Source organism: Centropristis striata, chromosome 16 (assembly GCF_030273125.1).
Source record: "Centropristis striata isolate RG_2023a ecotype Rhode Island chromosome 16, C.striata_1.0, whole genome shotgun sequence".
NCBI lineage: Eukaryota > Metazoa > Chordata > Actinopteri > Perciformes > Serranidae > Centropristis > Centropristis striata.
In genome coordinates this window covers 28019972-28043543 of record NC_081532.1, presented here as the reverse complement: position 1 = coordinate 28043543, position 23572 = coordinate 28019972, and the positions used below count along the sequence as shown (strand labels likewise).

The 23572-nt window shown below is 40.1% G+C and overlaps 1 protein-coding gene across 1 annotated transcript; it reads left to right on the top strand.

Annotated features, from left to right (window-relative positions):
• Window positions 1–267: 267 nt before the first annotated feature.
• Window positions 268–23137, top strand: LOC131988634 (NACHT, LRR and PYD domains-containing protein 12-like). The gene is made up of 13 exons (XM_059353790.1): window positions 268–338; window positions 4024–4119; window positions 4394–4471; window positions 8611–8896; window positions 11410–13150; window positions 13232–13405; window positions 15495–15668; window positions 15846–16019; window positions 18275–18448; window positions 18550–18723; window positions 18887–19060; window positions 19886–19932; window positions 20482–23137. Exons 4-13 carry the CDS (start codon window positions 8623–8625, stop codon window positions 21030–21032), a joined length of 3657 nt encoding a protein of 1218 aa, XP_059209773.1. The 5' UTR covers window positions 268–338; window positions 4024–4119; window positions 4394–4471; window positions 8611–8622; the 3' UTR covers window positions 21033–23137.
• The last annotated feature ends 435 nt before the right edge of the window (window positions 23138–23572 follow it).

Below are 23572 nucleotides of genomic sequence, written 5' to 3'. Positions count from 1 at the left end.
GAAGAATCTCTTTTCTTGTCTTTTGTCTCTTTTTCATCCGTGCCAAAAGTTTTGGAAGTGAATATATATTTTTATATTGCTATATCTCATACATTGCCCCTTCATTAACTGTTGACAACATTTATTTTCTATCTTATTATATGTTATGTATTGTCTGCGAGAGTTGTATGTTCTTTCATGTTTATTTCAATAAAGTTAAAAAAATATATAAATAAAAAAGGAATACAAAAGGTTACGCCCTAATTAAAGACTTCCTGGATTATTTTCTCGACACAAGCTCCGAAGCCTCGGCACAGTCCGACCCATAACTACTGCTGAACATTATCTGTATTTAACAGGTTAGTACTTGATCAATATGAACAATTACAACTTTTTGAAGCCTAGCATCATGTTTTTGTAAACTTTAAAGAGACTTTTTAAAGGTGGCACACCGCATTGTAGATGTTATGGTTTTATTTGCCCTGTGCATGGTCTAGCAGACAGTCTAGTCGCCAATTGTTCTTAACTTTGTGTTATTTTGGCTCACACATGTAATAGGTTACTACGGAAGTGTATTGCTCCCACACTAAAAAAATAAATTAAAAAAAGGCTCAGTAGGCCTATTACGTCATTTCATGTTAACGAAACGAAACTAAACGAGAGGAAAGAATAGTTTATGGCTTGTTTATACGGCTCAGTTAAATTGTACTTTAAGCTTGGTTTGAGACATGGTGAGATTCTACAGTTATTGAGCACAGTGGATGATATATGTTTTTATAAGTATGCATACTCTGAGAAGGATTTTGAAATGCAACGCTCCTATGCCCTGTCGGCTGTGGCTTCAGTGCGCAGGGACCGTCTACAAAGTGCATGTTACCATGGAAAGGTGTAGGGTAAAAAAAACCCCAATCCATCCACACAAACATCCATCCCAGCTGGTAATAATACAACTATTGTTTTGGGCAAATATGCTTTTATGTAACTTATGTTAATATTTCAGATCTGTAGCCTACCTGTAGATCTGTACCTGCATTTCTAGACCTCTTGTATTTTGCAACAGTGCCCCCAATTTCCGTGGAAGCATTACAACGAACATGTTTTTTCATTCATTCATTAGATAATTTATTAAATAAAATATGTTAAACCATTTCAGTATTGCACAGACTTTATTTCAAATTCCCACAACAACAGTGAGGACTGGACACCTAAGACCAGACACTCCCTGTTATATGTTTTGGCAATTTTGATCAATGCAGTGCAAGTTTTGTGCTATGATGAATATTAAGAAATAGAGAACTGAAATAGTTGGATCAAACTACATGTGTAAATTATATAGATGTATACAAAAATACATATTTGGGTATGATTAAATTTAAAGAAAACATAGGTGTAACAAACATTTAATCATTTGTTAATATATTGTATTTTGGTGTAATCACCTTTCCAATTGTTTAGTGTTGGGGTGTACTAAACCTTTAAACTGTTAGAATTGATGGTGTAAATAAATCTTCAGAACTTGTTACCGTGTGTTCAGACCGGACGCGTAGCGAATTTTCGCGTGAGTTGATACGCGCGAGAATTGAATTTAATTCGCGTCACTCGCGCGAGTAACGCGACGCGAATTTTCGCCCAAGAGACTATTTAGCGCCAAATAATTCCCTCCATTTCATTCTGTCATCAACCATGAACCATCCCTGTACCTGCTCTGGAAGTCCGAGATACGTCGGAAAACACGCCGTCGTGTCTGGGTGAGTGACATCATCCGGAGGCGCACTCAGCACGGAGAGAGGACCGCAGAGTACTTCCACCTTTTTCCTGTCCCTCCTGCCGACCCACTCCTCCTTCCTGCCTCTTTTCTCCTCTCTCTCGTGTATGTATCTCGGACACTGTCGTCCAGAATCTCAACGCTGATAGTGTCCCGACACAGCGTCACGCAAATATTTCGCCAAAGTTGAATTTATTGAACTCACGCGAATTCGCGTTGTTTCATTCGCGCCGCGACATTCGCGCCGCGTCAATCGCGGCATTCGCGTCGCGCGAAACCCGCGATTCGTGCCGCCGGCAAAAATTCGCGTCTATTCGCGTGTTTGCATTGACTTTGTATGTAATCTTGTCGCGCGAAATATTCGCTACGCGTCCGGTCTGAACGCACCGTTAGAAGGGAGACTTGTAGCTTCATCCTCTCCGGGTACTCCGGCTTCCTCCCACAGTCCAAAAACATGCAGCTTAGGTTTATTAGGTGACTCTAAAATTGCCCGTAGGAGTGAATGAGAGCATGATGGTCTGTCTCTATGTTTCACCCCTGTGACAGTCTGGAGACCTGTCCAGGGTGACCCCGCCTCTCACCCAATGTCAGCTGGGATCGGCTCCAGTCCCCCACGACCTGAGTTATCTTAACTGGTTAAGCAGTTAAGGATAATGAATTAATTAATTATTGAAGCTATTATTAGTGCATGTCTGTATCTGGGCTTTAACAGCTGTTTTAAAGCCTGACTGAGCTGATCCAGCTGTGATCCGCTGCCACCGTCATTAGAAACGGATGCTTCGGAGGAAAGTACTTCTCATGTGTCTTAAAACTTTTCCTCTCCTCACCTGGTTTCCCTGCATGTCTCCATGCATCCCCGGTGGGCGGAACTAAGATGCAATGAAAAGACACAAGTGAGGGAAACAAGGGTGCAATTAAGAGAACTGAGAAAGGCCCCTTGTATTTCTCATGCAGAGAGATTACTAGGACAACGCCCACCAAGTTGTGCTACTATGTTTTAGTTGAGGAACAGGAAAGAATCAAGTGGGTTTCCTGTAGAGTTCAGAAGGAGCTTGCCACACACCAGCTGATCAAAAAAAAGCAATCCAACAGCCAGTTTTAGGCAATCCCTCTGCGACAACATTACATTGTATGTACATACTTCGTATGTGTACAGTAAGTCATCTCATCACTGGATTTCGAAGGCTATTTATTGAACGGAATCACTTGTTTCACCAAAATAATGAGAGCTATGAAAAGAGTAAACGAGAGGGTAGTCAGAACTGGTAAAGAAACAAAAAAAAAAACAGCCTATATACAAGAACTTAAATAAAAAATGAGAGCTAGTTGGGGGATATTGTGTCCAACTAGTAATTACACACACACACACACACACACACACACAGGGAGGGCAGAGAAGCACCCCTGCATTTATATTCAATAAATAGTTTGTTTTATTCCAACAAATGTATGTCTTTTTTCAGATTCATAAGTTTTTATCTGCTTGTCATGAACAATGTGTAAAATTTGTTTATACAACAATATCAGTGGCATTGAATGGTTCCCCAGAGTGATGAGTAATGAATGAATCATAAACACAAGATTTTAATAATTTAAATCCTTAATACCAAGACTGTGTTAATGGTGCGACCCACCAACCCGTCCCCCAGCAGACACCCTCGACATTTTGATGCTGATACTTTGTAGTTTTACTTCAGTATGTTTTGAATGCAGGACTTCTTCTTGTAGTGGAGTAATTCCACAGTGTGGTATTAGTATTTTCACTAAAGTAAGGGAACTGAATACTTTTTACACCACTGGCAGTTGTACACTCGTTTTAGAAATGAGAAACTCCTCACTGGATCACTGAGGATTAAATAACTTGTTTATGGCTGAAACATATTAATCACTGCAATGATTATCTTATCTTTTTGCTCTAGGTGGTAACTTGAGCAGTGTATACAAGTGACACTGAAATAGACACTGAGAGAGATTTGTAATTCTTGTATGAGTATTTTTTTGTGAACTTGAATTGACGGACCATGCGCTGTGTGTCTTAATTGCTGCTGAAGATTATCTGTATTTTACAGATTTGTACTTAGTTGCTAAAGCTCAATAATTAACACATTACACCAACTTTTTGTTATTTCATAACTGTAAGTATACCAATAGGAGTCGGAAGGAAAATTGCGAAGGAGTAATTTCCCCATAAAGATGTTTACTAGCTTTACATTTTAGATAATTTGCCTGATGTTTAGATTAAATAAACCCCATTGAAATAAATCTCTGTTTGACTGCAGCAGAGAGCGCTCACATGGTGTTACTGCTGGTGCTTGGAGCCAGAGGTACTGTGAGAGTCCAATGTCAAAGAGGCAGGTTATCTTCAACATGACAAGGTACTGTACACAACCTTTGAAAGTTAATAGTATATTGATTAACTAATTAACACATACTGTGGGTTTATTTCTTGAATCATACTTAAAATCAGGTTTAAATACAGTTAATGTTGTTACAGTCATTGTGTAGACTGTGTAGAAAACGCTGATGAGCTTGGAATTTATTAGATAGATCATTAATATCAGACACTGATTTAAATTTGAAAACTTCAGTTGTTTTATGTTGGTTGTATTGATGCTTTTGATGTTTAATCCACTCTGCTTTCATTCCAAGATGACTTCAGCAGCCATCCACCATAAAGGAGGAAGATACAAACTCTTCGGAGAAACCATTCAAGCCTCCAGGTGGTAGGTAGGTGATAGTATTCAGTCATTGAAAACATAGATTTTTACTGGACTATTCCTTAAGTAAAGTGTATACATATTAACTTAGGCCAGTCTTGAAATGTATTATGACTAAGGATATTTATTTCTAGAAATATAATTTGTTTCTCTTTATTAGGTAGGTCAACTGAGAACTAACATATTATATAAACCACCAATTAACCAACCATATCATTTACATAATTGGTGGGAATGCTGGAGACGTGTTATTCTGATTTTTCTTTTCTGCCACATTTCTTGACTACTGTCTCCTTCCACATTTTTCATTGTGTTTTATCACAAGTTCTCCCGAATCATGACTCAGCACCTTTAGACATTTCCATTAGTATGTCTCTGTTTCTGATTGGTACTTTGCTCTTCGACCTCTGTCTCCACATACTACTATCTTTATCACCAGTTTTACTCAACCATGTCTCGGCATTTTTCCTACTACCGTATTTTCCGCACTATAAGGCACACCGGAGTATAAGCCGCAGCAGCTAAATTGAATGATGTGTACATATATAAGCCACACTGGACTATAAGCCGCAGGTGTTTTAATGTTTAATTACCATATGTAAGGGTTCGTGCACAGAGGGGATTGTCGGGAAAGAGATGGCTGCTTGAGGAAGCTTCTTTTACATTACATGTCATTTAGCATTTTACAGCCAGATTGACTGTCTTTAACTTAAAAGCTGCATCATATGCATTTCTACGTTTGTTTTCCATAATGAGGGTTTGTGCATGAAAACTTCCTTTGCACAAACTATCTCGCTCTCGTAATGTCGGTCTTGCTCTCGTTCTGTCTCTCGTTCTGTCTCTCGTACCACTCTCGGTTTCACTTTTACTTTTGCGCGCTACCTGTTTCACTCTTTTCCGGCGCCCTGCCAGATTGGCTCGGGGTCCGCTGATTACGGCACGGCGACTCCGACAAACTAAGTAGCTTTCGACACAAATACACACAGACAAGTGAAAAATAGCTTAAAAGTATATGAAGGATCCCGAGCCGATCTGGTACGTACACCTGTCTCCAGCTTTTCCTGCTGGAGCCCGCCGCTCCTCGTGGACTGGTCATAGAGCCCATAGAGTTAAAGTTGGTGGACTGTAACCTGTAAAATCCATAGATTTAGGAGGTAACCTAGTGGCCGTTAGCTGTAAAAATCCATAGATTAGCCGCACTGTTATATAAGCCGCAGAATCGAAAAATGGGGAAAAAGGCGCGGCTTATGGTCCGAAAATTACGGTACTTCAACTTTTTCTTACCCTCTTTTTTTTTAAAGATAATTTTTGGCCATTTTTTGGCTTTATTGATAGAGACAGAGTGAAGAGGGAGACAGAGGGGAAGACAGGCGAGTCAGATACTAACCCTGGCTGCCCGCTTACGAGGACAATGCCTCTATGGTACGGGCTCTACCAGGTGTGCCACCAGGAACGCCACTATCTTACCCTTTTAAGCCACCATCGCAGTGTAGCTTCAGCTCTACAATGATCATAAAATATTCCACATTTTCTATATATTATTATAATATTTAACAAGTCATTACATTCATGTTAATTCCCCCCAGTCACACTTTTCAAACTATTACAATTTAGACTTCTTCTGAAACATTCCTGCCAGAATGGCAGCGTACCGTCAGCTATTCGACATCCAGCATTCCCAGCGCAATTTCTTCAGAATTACAATTGTTATGCCCCAGTCTAGGGGGCCTAGAGCACAACATGAAAAGGCCCCATCTTTTCCATCTCCCAAGTAGCCACAAACAAAGATTAGCTTGAAGGATAGGTAATATTTATTTATAATGAGAACTGAGGAAAATACAAATATATTATTCAACTTAGGGGTGGACTAAAGCCAAAATAACAAACAAAACAATCCTGTCTTAAAAATATGGAATTTACCTGAGAAAACAAAAGTTACAAAATCTTACCTCCCTACCTACTTAAACAAGAAAAAAACAGAAACAAAACCTGGCACCCTTACTGCTCAAACAAGGGATTTATATCCAAAACCACAAGTTAACTCAAACAAAAGTGTGAACCGGTTGGGAGACGAGGAGGATGAGGAAATGCCTGCTGCCACCGACGGCCGCCATCTTGGCTCCCTTTAAACCAGGTGGTTCCGGCTGCAGCCAATCTTGGCCCAGGCGTGGAACCTCTCCACCAATCACACCGCGGCTATGGCACACCCCGATCTGCATAATATTGAGGCGTGGAACCTTTCCACCAATCACAGCACGGCTATGGCATACTCCAATCAGCATATAAAAAAGGAAAACAAAGACACAGGGCACACATACAAACGCAGTTTGCTAAATAATAACTATAATAATGACCACAGTCATAACACAATCTCTTGTTCAAAAGTGTTATCCATAGCATGACAAATAATAGTTACTCAAATAGTTGTAGTCTTCTGTGTCTCTGTGGTCTAATGAAACACAATTTTGAGTTGCATTATGGGAAATTACAAGCCAGTGTTTTTAGTCTGCAACCCATACAAAGAGTTATATGCTTTGTTTTAAAAATTATTTTGTTAATACAATGATAAAGTGACACAATAATAAATAGAAGGTTACGTGTACAACTATGGTTATATGAATCCTGGATGGCCGCCATAGCATAAGCAATGATTGATTATGTTTTTCGCACTTGCGCAGGTCAAGTAGTTATACCAACAAGGATGACCCTGGATAGGTTATATTCTCTGTTGTCATCAGAGGATCTGTTCCTTGAGAATCTTCTCGAAGCCACGGGGGATTCTGAGAGATAAAATGTACTGTCATAGAACCATAGTTTTATTCTTAAGATTTGTTCTATTTCATCCTTCCTGACCGCCAGAGGTGGTGCATAAGCATTAAATGACCCATACCAAAAGCCATGCCTTGTGGTTGAGGTGTGGCAATATTTACATGGTAAAACCTGGCAAACGTGCACCCTCGATGTGGAGATGCTCCTTACAGATTGGCACCTCAGATGTGTGGGTGATAGCATCCATGATCCAGTGAGACAGGCTTTCAAAAGTGCATGACCCTTCTTGGGACGACCAGGACACAAAAAAAGCATATAGGCCTACTTGCAGTACCACCCATGTATGCCCTCAGAGCCCGCAAAGGACATAAGCGCCCAAATGTATCGCCCCCTTCCTCCTCAGGTGGGTCAAACTGTGCCAGCTGTATAGGCCAATCGAGATGCGAGCTTGACAGAACCTTCGGCAGGAATGCAGCATTCGGCCTTAAGGTGACCCCAGAGCCATCAGAGACAAGAACTACCGACTGAAAAGGCATGAAGCTCCTCAACACACTTTGCTGAAGTGATGGTAAGGAGGAAGGCAGTCCTTGCCCACAGCGACTTAAGCTCTGCTTGTACCAGTGGCTCAAGGGGAGGCAAGCATAGAGCACCCAGAACCAAGGGCAGGTCCCATACCTGTGAAGGACATAGTCTCAGAGCCCCCTTCAGAAAGAAAACCAGCCTGTGGCACCCCACCCTGCTGTTATCGACTTGGACATGCTTAGTCGAAATGGCCATCCAGGAGAAACTGCAGGAGCTCCAGAATGACAGGCATAGCACAGTGCACCTTTGTTTCTTGGATCCTATGGTGATCCAAAGGAGGGCACACGAGTCTCAGCCCTTGGAGGGCAAGCACCTTGCGGCTCCGACTAAAGCATGCAGTCACAAGGCTACACTCTAGCTTTAACTACAGCGGGCTAGCTAGGTACTTAGATACATAAGCTGATACTACAACCGTAGTGAACCTGCAACAGCGAGAAGATAACAACAGAACAGATCACGACACAGGAAGATAGGACTTGTCTGAGGTTATTAGGGGGTCACAGGTGACTTGGTTGGGTTTAACTACTTGACCTAAGCAATCGCCAGACAAAGTCATTCAGTGCCTATGCACTGCCTCTGGCAGTCAGGAAGGATGAAATAGAAATTTACTTTATGGATTTACGACATTAAATATCGGGATGACCCCTTTAAAAAATCTTATTTAATGTTGATTACAATAATAAAGGTAAGTCAGTGTGCCCAAACCATTTATTTCTCCATTACCTATTTCTGTGTATCAATTGATCTTAATGAATAAAGCCATATCATTAATTGTTAATAACTTTAATTGCATTTCAGCAAGAAGCAACCATGGCATCATCCACAGATCTTCTTGAAACATTGGAGAATTTGAAAGATGAAGAGTTCAAGAAGTTCAAATGGTTCCTGCAGCAGGCTGATGTTTTGGAAGGCTTTCCAGCGATCCCAAATAGTCAGTTGGGGAATGCAGACAGGATGGACGCCGTGGATGCGATCAGAAAGGCCTATGAACAAAATTCAGGGGAGATGACCATTAAGGTTTTGAAGTTGATCAAAAGGAATGACTTGGTGCAGCATTTATTAAACATTAACCCAACATCCAAAGGCAAGTAGAGGAGAACTCAATAAATACATTACATGGTAGAACAGAGAATACAAATGGATGCTGGATGTGTAAATAAGCACTTGTTAAAGCACATCAAGGGTCAATATAGTGTTGTATGCCATAGTTTTGTTTGCAGTTACTACTGTCCAAAGTGGCCAAAGAAATCTCTTGATTCAGGGTTATGGGATTAGAACACTGACATAAATCACGCACTCGTAATGAGACCCGCACGATCGCAAATCAAACATCCGCGGGCGCATATTGCTATTTCGAGCGCTTTCAAATCACTCGCCAGCTATTTTGTATCCTGCATCTCTGCTCCCTCGAGCAATATAGCAGCCTGCGAGGAGGAAAACACGATTTGCACGTGCGCGGGTCTGCTCTCGCGGGTCTGCTTTCCTCTGCTCGCTCGCGACCATAGACTGTGCTCGCGACACTTTCACCTGCCCGCTCTCGAGTGAGTTTTTTTAGTGGGCGGTTTTTGTCAGTAAGGGGGCGGGCATTCCAATCACCATTGTACCGAATATGATTGGTTGAGCGACTTCGCTGATTAGACAGCAAGGTAAGGCAGCTCCACTAGGACAAATGGGACAAATCTCACAGCCCTGAATGCCTGAATAACATGGGTTGTGATTTGGTGCTATACAGTATATTGCCTTGACTTGAAAGTTTGCAAAATGTCACACAGAGCAATGTACTCCAATATGTTTGTCTGAGCGATGTCTTTTGTTTCCTCCATCGATGACATTAATTAAAACATTATTTAACAACAATCAGAGCATTAAAACGCTCTGATTTTTGTAACTTGTATCTTTTTATTTTGATAAAAATGTTTTGTTCATATTCTAGATGTAATTATTTGTCCCTGAAAATTATGAACGTAATTTATTAAAAAAAAAATTTTTAAATCGTAAACTTGCTCAATACATGCTTGAGCATTCATGCAGGAAAAATATAAGCTATTGCCTACATTGACACACTACAGACTATCCAACAAACACATCTTTTTTTAGCTGTTCATAGTTTTGTCATCTTGTAGCATTTTGACAATGTAAGCACATATTAGTGACCTGTAACAGTTTAGATTAAGATAACATGAAATAGTAGTTGTAATATGTACCCTAGGGTAGTAGTGATATGTTTTGTTATTATTTAATGTATATTTTAGTTTCATAACATTTATTAATAGGTTACTTTGCTACGTGGAAACCCAACCAGCAAAGGTCACCTGCTACCCACAGCGGGGAGGGTGCCCAGGTCAAGGCAATATCGTTGACCCATGCATTGAACCAAAATGATTCCATAATAACTATTCTGACTTACATCAACGAGTAGCACTTCTACAACAAGTAAAAAAATTCCTGTTTGTTTGAAGGAATAGGATGTGAAGAACTTAGAACGCCACCTGCCTGCTACTCTCTCAATGACACTTTCACTGTTAAACACTCAATTACCACTTCTGTGTCAAAACAAACAAAAAAATATTTCCCAACTTAAGCAACCAGTATGAGTTGGGCTCTTAAAACACTGTATCCTTCTTGTCCAGAAAATGTCAGCTTCCTCCGAACTATACATCATAGTTTGTAGTTCAGACTCTCCATTTAACCCTGTTGACATCACTATGACATCAACAGGACTATTATCAGACTTTAGACATACAACAGAAACACAAACTGAAGGCCTTATACACATAGTGTCCCTTAATCTAAATCTATTATTGTAATAAGGTTATTTTTATTCATAAGCATGGTGTATTTGAAAATACAGGTAGATAATGTGGATCTTTATCCTGGTTAAACTGAACCATTGTATTTATTCTCCTTCAATTTTTGTAAATCAATATAGTAGCTGTATATTCATCATTTTAGAGGCCTTAATGTTAATGTTGTCACATTCGGCATTCAGGGCTGTGAGATTTGTCCCGTTTGTCCTAGTGGAGCTACCTTACCTTGCTGTCTAATCAGCGAAGTCGCTCAACCAATCATATTCGGTACAATGGTGATTGACATGCCCACAAAAACCGCCCACTAAAAAACTCACTCGAGAGCGGGCAGGTGAAAGTGTCGCGAGCACAGTCTATGGTCGTGAGCGAGCAGAGGAGAGCAGACCCGCGCACGTGCAAATCGTGTTTTCCTCCTCGTAGGCTGCTATAATGCTCTAGGGAGCAGAGATGCAGGATACAAAATAGCTCGCGAGTGATTTGAAAGCGCTCGAAAAAACAATATGCGCCCGCGGATGTTTGATTTGCGATCGCGCGGGTCTCAAAACGAGTGCACGATTTATGTCAGTGTTCTAATCCCATACAGGGTTAAAGGATTACATTTGTTGCATGAAGGTCATAAGACATTGCGAATGAGTCTTACAATAGTCAGTCAGGGTGATACTTCACCCAACATCAATAGGTGGTACAGGTAACATGGAAATGGAAATTGGTGTTCATGTATTTTGAAATTTTTTGTATATCTCAACTTACGATGGCTTCTAAGTAATGTCTCTATTGTGTATCACTTCAGAGGCTCTCACTGATTCCCAGCGTAAACTCAAATCCAACCTGCAGAAAAAGTTTAAGCATCTGTTTGAGCAAGACACAAAATCTGAAAAGCGGATGTTGATGAATGAGATCTACACTGAGCTCCGCATCACAGAGGAAAAGTCTGGAAAGACATTTGGACAAATTGCAACATCATCCAGCAACACAGTTAATTCTGAACAGCTTATCAACTTCTTTCAAACCTCAGCGGGTCAAGATGGATCAGTTAGAACATTATTGACAAAAGGAGTAGCAGGGGTAGGAAAGACTGTCTTGACGCGGAAGTTTGCCCTGGATTGGGCTGAAGAGAAAATCGACATCAATGCACAGCTCATATTTCCATTCACTTTCCGAGAGATGAATTCGCTCAAGGAGAAAAAATACACCTGGGTGGAACTTCTTCATCACTTCTTTGCTGATACCAAGGGAATAAGCAGTTTTGATAAACTCCAGATTGTGTTCGTTCTTGATGGTCTGAATGAGTGTCAACTTCCTTTGGACTTTGACAACAACGAGGTCCTGACTGATGATACTGACTCTGCTTTAGTGGACGTGCTGCTGACAAACCTCATCATGGGGAAACTGTTCCCTTCTTCCTCCCTCTGGATAACCACAACACCTGAGGCAGCCGGTCAAATCCCTCCAGAGTACATTCATATGGTGACAGAGGTGGAAGGATTCACTGATCCAAAGAAGGACGAGTACTTCAGGAAGAGATTCAGGAATAAGGCGCTGGCCAGCAGAATCATCACCCACATCAAGGCATCACGAAGTCTCCACGTCATGTGCCAAATTCCAGTCCTCTGTTGGATCACTGCAGCAATTCTGGAGGATGTGTTGAAAACCAATGAAAGAGGAGAGCCACCCAATACCTTAACTGAGCTTTATATCCATTTTCTATCAGATCAGTTCAAACTGAAAAATGAAGAAACCAATCGACTTTGGAACACAGAGACCAGCAAGATAATTGTTTCTCTAGGAAAACTGGCTTTTGAGCAGCTGCATAAAGGCAACCTCATTTTCTATGAAGCAGATCTAATGGAGTGTGGCATTGATATCAGAGCTGCCTCTGTGTACTCAGGCATGTTCACGCAGATCTTTAAGGAAGACCGTGCCCTGAACCAGGATAAACGTTTCTGTTTTGTCCATTCAAGCCTCCAGGAGTTTCTGGCTGCTGTTCATGTCATTGTGTCATTCATCAACTCTGATGTCAACCTACTCTCAGAAGAAGAATCAGCTTCCCAACAGTCAGAGCAATCTGAAGTCAAACACCTATTCCAGAGTGCAGTGGATAAGGCTTTACAGAGTCGGAATGGTCATCTGGACTTATTCCTCCGCTTCCTCGTTGGCCTCTCACTGCAGACCAATCAAGCACTTCTTCAAGTCTTATTGACGCAAACAGGAGGTAGCTTACAGAGCAGTCAAGACACAGCCCAGTACATCAAGAAGAAGATCAGGGAAAATCCCAATATAGAGAGAAACATCAACCTGTTTCACTGTCTGAATGAGCTGAATGATCATTCTCTAGTGGAGGAGATCCAACAGTGCCTGAGTTCAGCAAGTCTGTCCACTAACAATCTGTCTCATGCTCAGTGGTCAGCTCTGGTCTTCATCTTATTGTCATCACAGAGCGAGTTGGATGTGTTTGACCTAAAGAAATACTCTGCTTCAGAGGAAGGTCTTCTGAGGATGATGCCAGTGCTTCAAGCCTCCAGTCTATGCCTGTGGGTGCACAACTTATACTTTATATATTCAAAACCGTAAATATTATATTTTAATGACCTTTTTCATTCCTTTTGGGTTAGGTTGAGAGGTTGTAAGCTGTCTGAGGAAGGCTGCAAAGCTTTGGCCTCAGTTCTTGGCTCCCTGACCTGTAATGTGAGAGAACTGGACCTGAGTTACAACAATAAGCTGAGGGGTGGACTCCATGAGCTCACAGTTGGCTTGAAGTATCCACAATGTAAACTGGAGACTCTCAGGTCTGCTTTCTTTGTTCTAAGATTTTTTCACTTCACATCACATCCTGATTACTTGTATAACCATGGGCTACCATTGTAACTGCTGAAGCAATATAATCCCTTCTTATATACATAATGAGTTTTTTTTAAGGTTGCATGCTACCACTCATATTGTTACATAATGTCACATTTTCAGTATTGATAGTGTGGCTCTCCGGTTAGAAAGGTCAATTGTTAGGGGTCAGGCAACCACTTTGGTCTGTATATAAATGCCTGAAATGTCTTGTTTGGAACAGACATTTATTGTTTCTGGATGAAATATTGACGTTCCCTCACGGTGTCATTTTTGTGATTACTTTTGATTCAGATTCAACTATCAAAAACAAATCGATGAACTGCCATTAAAATATGGCTCCAATCCTGACAAGATTAATTGCAATTCACATACACATATTAACATTCAGGTTTCTATTAACGTGGCAAATTTCTCATAAATGTGGTCATTGTGTCTTTATGGGTAATGCTAACTTTGAACTTGCCACCTCAGGTGTAGGAAACATACTGAGGTGGCATACTCTTGGGAATCCAGTGCGAGCCTCCAACAGCTTTCCAAATATTTATTCTTTTTACACAGGCAGCAACCCCCTGGGCCTGAAGAATGAACTCAAATTGACAGTGCCTTAACCCTGTATTCTCTCTGATAGCCAATAGGAGGCAACACATAGTGCATGGCAAAATGTTAGCAGTCAGAAGGGGCTTCATGGGAAGATAGTTCACAAACTTCTGCTATCGTGGTATATCCAATGCTAATGTTAGCTTAGCTGTTTATGTGTGTTGACAAGCTAATACTGTAAGGGCTATGCTTCATATGAAGACGTACACCTGTGTTGCACCCTAGCTCGCTGTAAGCCAAGACAAAAAGGCAGCTTTATTCTCACTTGATTTATTAACTCATTAAACATTCTGACATGAGAATTTGGTCTCAATTGCTGGTTTTAAATTATCTTCAATGCAGCATGATGATGATGTAATTTAGTAAAGCACTATCATGTGATTGAGTGTGTTTTTATCTTAAAACTTTAACCCTTTCACAGTTTGCTTTCAGTTCATGACATTTAACTCAACATTTTGGGAGCTTAATACTGTCTTAAACCATAATAGCTAGGCTAGCTTGCTACATACAAAGCATCATTCTGGCTCCCAATTCCTTTTCCACATGCGCTGGTTGCAAAAAAAAAAACAAATATGGCAACAGCCATTAACACCAAGATGGCAACAACCAAAATTCCAAACTCAAGGCTTCAATTCGCCTACAAACCAATGGTTGACATCCAAAATGGTCTGGTCCAAAATGACCAGAAAAAGACACAATGTAGCCTGGTTTAGTCATTACTGCTAACTGTATGAGATCTTTATTTGTAAACGTTCACCTGCCATTGCATATTGAAATCCCTCAGATAAAATAGCTTTTAATGGGATGCCATGGGTTTGTCTTACCGTTTGATTCTGCCCCCCTATTCCTTTTCTCTCTTCATTTTGGGGCGATGAGCCCATCTCTTGATAAGCACGGTTTGTCACACCTGCAAATTAATTAGTTGCAGTTACACTGCTGGGCTCACTCACCTGAGAACACGTTTAGATTTTCTTGCATCAACAAGTCACACGCTTAAGTTTCCTGAGATACTGTTTCTTTCAATGGCCGTTCTACAACTTTTCTTGGATTCTCCTTTTTCGTTTGATGTAGCTCCAAGTATACTACAATTCAAAGCATTATGAGCAGCCAGGCTGGTTCAGTGACATAGTTGTGCATCCCTTTACATCCCTTTGCAGCTTGCCCTGATATATGTCCTCATTTACCTAAATCTCTAGAATGAAGGTGACAAGTGCAAAGTTAGCATGACCCCTAGAGTGACAATGACCATATGGCAGTTTGAATATACAATAATTTTCCTTTAATAGCACCCCTGTGACGATAATGATAGAAGGGACAAGTGATGCTGTTTCACCTTGTCTCTTCCATTTTCTCACAATATGTGCTTGTTAAACCTCATAATAATAAAGATTTAAGGTAGTATATATTTGTTCATTTTCAAAATGTATGCTTCTTTAGGCTGTGTGGATGTGATCTGGCATCCATGTGTGGTACAGATCTGTCTTCAGTTCTCAGCTACCCATCGTCCAGTCTCAGAGAGCTGGACCTGACTTGCAACCACTTGGGTGATGGAGGAGTGGAGTATCTCTCTGTGGGATTGCAGAGTCCACACTGTGGACTTGAAACTCTCAGGTCAGCAAGCTTTATTATCAACCACACACAAATCAGGTTGAAGCCTGTCCTTTTAAAATGTATCTTAGCACAAGCTGAAATTATTTTTTTCTACTGACACAGACACATTATGTCACAGTCTTTGGTTTAATAAAGATTTTAAAGTTGATGTTTTCTTTATCACTTATTTTCTTTTAGGTTGGTTGACTGTATGCTGACGTGGGAAGACTGTGATGCTGTGGCCTTTTTCCTTAGCTCACAGTCCTCTAGTCTGAGACTTCTGGACCTGAGTATGAACCACTTGGAGGATTCGGGATTGCGGGTATTCATTGCTGGACTGCAGAATCCACACTGTAAACTGGAAACACTCAGGTCAGCTGGTTTCTGTACTATTTCAATAAATACTTAGCCTCAAATACCAGATCCTGGTACTGAAGTTTTTCAGCTTTACCTGCAGGTGACAATAGAGCTATGTAGGTCTTAAGACTTACGCTGCCATTTTGGCAAGAAAACTGTGAGCAAAATGAATGGTGCCAGTGTTAAATTCAAGCTGTCAGAGTGCAATGCATACTTCAAGTGAAACGACATTGAATGCTATATTGCCAGACGTATCCCAGGAGTCTTGAAACACACAAAACAGACAACAGTGCAGACCTGCAGTATCCTGACATCTGTAATTGAATCATCAACCTCCCTTGTCCCACTCCAGAGAGTCCCTGAACACCCACAGAATCCTGTAATGGTAACGACCCTGATTACAATAAAGGTGGGATGGCTTATAAACATCTAAAATGCAAATAAAACAGAGTGTGAACTTTTGCTCATCTTGTTTGACATATATTTTATTTAAAACTCTACAATTAAAATATATATAATGTTCAAACTACAAACCTAATTGTTTATTGTAAATATACGGTCATTCTGAATTCAATGCCTGCAACATGTTCCTGTAAAGTTGGGACAGGGGCATGCTTGGCAGGTTTTTCTTTCAGCAACAGTCAGTAGGCATTTAGGAACTGAGGACACCAACTGCTAAAGCTTGATAGTGAAATTCTTTCCCCATTCTTACTTGATGTACAAATTTAGTTGCTCAACAGTTCGGGGTCTCCATTTTTGCATTTAGCCACACATTTTCAGACAGGTCTCGACTGCAGACAGGCCAGTCTAGTAATTGCACTCTTTTCTTTCAAAGCCTTGTTGTTGTAACACACATGCAGAATGTTTTTTTCTCCGAGACTTCCATGCGTTTCTTCTACATTTTTATTTTCTGGCTGTGCAGTGACTGATTCATTAGTCATCGATCAATCAGTCAACCAAAAAAGGAAGTCGTTTGGCCTAAAGACCTGCAAGTGGCGTTTCCTTCCCGCTTGCCCAGAGCACACCGAGGCTTCTCTCGAGTTGAAGCTTCCCCTCTCTGCCTGTAGTGAACTGTGTTTTCTGAAACTGTGCATCCAAGAACTCTGCTTACTGTGTGCCTGTCTGAGCGTTCTGCATTTGGGTCCACATCCGACCAGTTACAGGGGCATGATCCATTTTTATTATTTTTTTTTAAGTTTTTTTAAAAGGTGCATATTCATTGATAATTGGCAGAAAGGAATTTGTAAAATAATCCAGAGCTGAATCTACATTTGGAATTTCACATTTGTGGTGTATATTACTTTCAGTAAGTTCACAGGGAAAAGCCTCCTCATCGAAGTGTCATTTGAATAAAATTTTAGCACTTCTGACAGAGGCTACAGGGCGGTGGTCATTGAAACTGACACTGGTAGTTTTGTCTTGTTAGAATTAAGTCTATCAGCTTTAATTTTATGGGCTCCTTCAAGTTAGGTCTGGTTGGCTCATTAATCAGTGGTGTCAGGTTTCACACATCTCTTTTAAATAATCAGATCAACCAGTCAACCAGTTTAGATTGAAGTCACCAAAGACCAGTGTCTCTGATTTGTTGTACTGAGCGATTAGTTCAGCTAATTTATTGATTTCACTGAGGATGGTGATGGTGGTCTGTATGCACCCACAACATTGATGTCATTATTTTTAGATAAATTTAAGTTTTATTTACTTCAAATCGAAGTAGTTAATTTTCAGAGCGATGAATTCAAAGGAGGTATACGGACAGATTGTAAAAAAGTGACAGATGTTTGACAACATGTTTGACATATACAGCCTCACCCTATTCTTCTAACTCTGTCTCTTCTGCACACATTTCTGAATCATGCATGTTGTCTTTAAGATAGGTTTCAGTCAGGACAAGGATGTCAGGGTCAGCCTGTGATATAACAATTTTCAGTTGATCTAATTTAAAATTGATTGCACTTCTCATCTTCAACCAAAGGTTGAATAACTCTTCTTTGTAGATTTTTTATTTATTTTAATTTAAGAATTTGGTTTTATTACTAAATGTTTTTCCTGTGATTTCCATTGGGAATAGACAGGTGGTGTTTATGAGGACCATTTGTAATAACAACAGGGATATTGAATACAGGAGCAGAGACAGAGTGTGGAGGATAGGGTGTGTTTTGGATGTCAAAACTTCAAGTGAGTGCAGAAGTGCAGTGTGAGTTTAATGTTCATGGATAACAGACAGTTTTATCTTTATGTTTTCTTTTAAATTCTCTATTTTTCCTCAGGCTAAGTGCCTGTAACCTGTCAGAAAAAAGCTGTGAAACTCTGGCCTCAGTTCTCACCTCCCAGACCTCCAGCTTGAGAGTGCTGGACTTGAGTAAAAACATCCTTCAGGATTCTGGAGTGAACTTTCTTTTGACTGGACTGGAGAGTCCACACTGTAACCTGGAAGCTCTCAGGTCAGAAAAGTGAAATGTCTAACCAAAGATTTATTGGCCATGCATGAGTTTGTGTTTGCAAAGCAACGAAAGAGTCTTTGTCATTATTCATCTTTATCCAGGCTGGGAGAGTGTGGGCTGTCAGAGAGAAGCTGTGAAGCTCTGGCCCCAGCTCTCAGCTCCCAGACTACTCGTTTGAAAGAGCTGGACCTGAATAGCAACGACCTGCTGGATTCAGGAGTGAAGTTTGTCTCTAATGGACTTAAGAGTACTCAATGTAGCCTGGAAACCCTCAGGTTAGAACAGATTTTAAGGCATTCACGCATACAATTTTTCTCAGATGACTAGAATCTTAACCTGCGTGTGACCTCACGACTACAGTCATGATTATTCTCACTGCCTCATAAAACTTCATCGTCAAAACAACAATGAATTAACTATTCATTGATGTTCATACAGGCTGTCAGGCTGTCAGGTCACAGAGGAAGGCTGTGCCTCTCTGGCCTCTGCTCTGAGCTCCAATCCCTCCCATCTGAAAGAGCTGGACCTGAGCTACAACCATCCAGGAGACTCAGGAGTGGCATTACTCTCTGCTGGACTTGAGAATTCACAATGGAGACTGGAAACTCTAAAGTATGGCTCATAGAGGGCTGAGCGCTTACACTCATTTCTTGATTAAAAAAAAAGTGGATTATTAAAGGAAAATGATATTGTTAAAAACTTGATCTTGATCTTTAAACGTTAGATCAGAAACTACTTGACAAAACTTAGGGAAAAACAGGCACAAAGTAAAATTATTTTCCAAACTGTCACTTTTGACGTACAGTCTTATAATAAACAATACGATAACAGTGACTATGAAAATATCCATGCTAATGTTGTAGAAAATCTTTGAAGAAAAACACTTGACGACAATGTAAATTCGAATTACAGCCTTGTGTGGGATTTTAATGAAAGTATCAAAATAGATACAAATGTCAAAAGTGACAGACAAATCCAATGATCAGAACAACTCTAAAGAGAAATCACTTTGTGTCTCTCTTTTTACCTTGTATGTTCCTGCGTCATTTCTGTTTAGCTCTGACTCATGTCCTCTGATATCCTGTTTTGTTACAACTTTGATATGAGAGAACTCCGGGGAAAGTTCAAATTCCTGTTGTCATTTTATCATAACAACCAGACCATCCGATCAGGATATACTGAGCAGACTTGACTAATGAGTTTTCCTTTCCCATGAAAACTGTGGTGTTACTTGCTAAAAATCATGCATTAACTGTTTTATGTAAATTTTCCACAGAAATTCCTTACACTAACAGTTAGGAAACATTTGGCCCTTGTGGTGGCCAACACAATAACACAGAATATAGAATAGAATATTTAAGAAAACACAAGAACAAATAAGAACCAGAGTCCATCAGTGGCGTAAAAACATACTTTTCTTGTTGTTTACTCTTGCAGAGTGGACCATGGCGGAGTGCAGAGGTTAAAAACCGGTCTGCAGAAGTGTAAGTGTTTATTTTATTACTGAGAACAAAGCTGCTTTCTCCCTTTTTTGTTTTAATTTGATTATACTTACGTCACATGTTCTGCATATGGAATGACACAATTTGTTTTATAAAAAGTCATGATGTAACTTCTTGTAAACAGTGTAATTTTGAGTAAAGAGACATTGTGTAAGCCCATTAGGGTTCTTTGTCTCCACCCATCCATTTTATTTGTTTATTCCGGGCCGGGTCGCGGGGCAACAGGGACATCTGGAATACCAGACAACTTACTTCCCAGCAATGTTTTCAAGCTAGTCCTGGGGCAGCCCAAGACAACTCCAGGCACACATTCAATTATGGCACACCTAAAGAATAAAAGACTGAAAAATCCTATTTGGGGTCAGGGACCTTTGGAAGTGACCGCTTGGTGCCTGATGATTTTACATTAGCCTATACAACAAAGACATACTTTATGTATACTGTGGATAAAATGGTAATATGTTGTATATATGTTGTATACATATTGTATATGTTGTAATGCTTTATTGAGTGGTTATCTTTCTTTATTAGATGCCTGTGAACTCACACTGGACCCAAACACAGCACAAAGAGAGCTCAGACTGTCTGAGAACAACACACAGGTGACATATGTGTGGCCGAAACAACGTTATGGGTATCATCCAGACAGATTTCAGCGCCCCAGACAGCTGCTGTGTAGAAATGGTTTGACTGGTCGCTGTTACTGGGAGGTTGAGTGTAAGGGACACTGTTGCATAGCAGTGGCTTACCGAGGAATCAGCAGGAGAGGAAGTGCTGATTACTGCCTGTTTGGAAGAAATGACAAGTCCTGGACGCTGACCTGTGATGGAAATCTTGAATTTTGGCACAATACCACATCAAAATGTATACGCTACGATTCAAATGAACCAACCAGACTAGCAGTGTATCTGGACTGGGCTGCTGGCACTCTGTCCTTCTACACAGTCCGCTCTGACACACTAACACATGTGTACACCTTCTTCCAGCGATTTACAGAACCACTGTTCCCTGGGTTTAGCTTTGAATTTCCCTCACTACCAGGGCATGTCGGGTCAGATGGTGGTACCATCACACTGTGTTAGAAAGATGAGGGAACATCTTAACAACATGACTCTTTACTGAGGTCATCTCCTAAAAGGAGGAAAAATAACAAGATTTAAGATTCCCGATCAAAGTGACCTTTAATGGAGGGTAGACAATTTTGGGGGTAAAAGAAATCCTCGGCCATTTCAGATAAACAGCGTTCCTCTGGTATAAACCTTCTAAACCTAGCTGTCAGCCATCTTTATCTGTGCTATAAATTAAACAGAGGAACCAAACTGTGTAAAGGGAGTTCATATTATTATTCAGGGAGCGGAAATTTGCTGTTGAACAGTCAGAAGAGCTGATTATTTCTTAGCCTTTAGCTAATGTATGATGAAGGTGTGTGGCTTTTAGGGAGACTTTTTTTTAATAACATTTTGTTACATAAGAAACGTAACAATGGAACACTGCTGTATACAGTTACAGACATCTGACTACACTGCCTGTCCAAAAAGAAAAGTCACCGCCTAAATTAACACCTAAACGTGTTTATATTTTCATATAATTTGAGAATAACAATAAGAACAAAGACAAAAGAAAAGTAAGGTACAGTGCAGAACAGCAAGACATCATCTCAATATTTTTTTTTAAACAAGAGTATACTTTGAGTGCTTTAACAAGGCCCAGAATAAATACTCAGAAAATGCTACCCATATAATCCTCGACAGTCCAAAAAAAAGAGAGTGCACATGTTATCATCAGACATCAAGACAACCTGTAACCCTCTCCCCGTCTAGAAATGCCATAAAACATCACCATATTTTATCAAACATAGAAATGTTTTTCAAGGGCACAGTCCTGCAGGCCAGGCTTGTAGACCAGTTTTTGGCTATGGTGTGTTTTGCTTGTAGTAAACAATAGACATAGTCATTTTCTTATCAGCCTTGCTAAGAAGACAATCCATAGGAAAAATTCCAAGAATACACAGTTTGGGGCATATGAGTAACTTGTGACATGGGAGATGACCTCCAATACCTCTATCCAGAAGGCTTGGATAGTTGGACTGTTCCAAACGCAATGCAATAGTGTGCCATTCATTCCACATTTACTACATACATCCAAGGTATTGGGGTTGAATTATTTGACATGATTGGGTTTATATATAATCTTATTGTCCTTACATTGGAGTAGTTTAAAATGGGGATTTTATGGCTCGTGTTTGAGCTTCTAAGTAGGTCGCCTGCCAGTCCTCGACTGAGATTTCGCTATTTAAATCCTCACACCATGCAAGTCTTTTAATGTCTGAAGAGATGTGGGAGCCATCTACGATTGTTTCCTAAAAGTGCCATAACAGGCCCCTCTTGGTGCAGTGTTTTACTATTTCTTTTCTTCTACAGAGGTGAGAGTAGGTTAGGATAAGGATATATGAAGCTTTTATCTGCAGGCTGTATGTCATATTTCTGTCTCAAATCAAAGAGTCTCAAGGAGTGAAATATGAGATGTATTACTTCTTTCAATGCTCACCCAGATCTTTGGTGTCTCTAGTGAGAACCAGCAGGAGGCAGTAGAGAGTTAGGCTGCCCAATAACACCACAGGAGGTTTGGGAGTTTCAGGCCTTCTCTTTCATTGGTGAGATATAAATAAAATTGCAAAATATAGTTCTCATTCTGCAAAGAAATTAAAAGAGGGGTGTTACGGTCCGTGGACTTAGTGCCTTGTTTGTGTTTCTCTCCTTGTCTATGTGAAAATAACTCAGTTTTTGATTGATTTTTGATTTGATTTATGATTTAAACTAGAAATGACGCTCTATATTTGTGTTATTTTGGGGAACAGGGCTATAGTTTTAGTTTCTTTGCCACATTCACATCACACTTAGTTTATTTACTTTGTTAGTTCTTACTAGTTTCTGGGTGGCTGCTTTGCTGTATTTCTGTTTTGTTAGGCAAGTTTAGAGTAGCCAGCCACAGTATTTTCTTTTATTGTTGTCTTTGATAGTTAGTGAGTGGGTAACACTTAGGTAGAAAGAGGTTTTGATTGTTTGTTTTATGATTTGGCGCCACCCGCTGCCCTCTCCTATTGTTCTCTGCCTGTCTTGTGTTTTAGTTGTTGGGCCTAAAGAAGGTTTCCTCTTTGTTTGTGATTTGATTTTGCTGTTAAATAATAAAAGTCTTGCTTTGCCTGAGTACATTGGTGTTGTGTGATCATCCAAAGCAGTGGATCACATCCTGATTCAACATAGCAGCATTTTCTCTGAAAGATCCATGAAATTTGCCAGAATTAAGTATTCCATGACTTTTCAGTGAAATCTGTATAGTCCTACATTTAAATCCAAATTCCTAATGTCCATTGAGATAAAAATGATAAATTGGCTTAGAAATCGTAAAAAAGACACTCAGTATAAACATAGTCTAATAAAAATCAACCACTTTGGGTAAAAGGTGAGGACTTACAGTTAATTTAGTGGCAATATTTGTTTTTTTAATGATAAGAAAGCTAGATACAATGTACATAATAATACATCATGGAGATTGAAACATGCGGGAAGCCCAATTAGACAGTGAAAAGCTGAAGTGGACGCAATGTACACATCAAGGAATG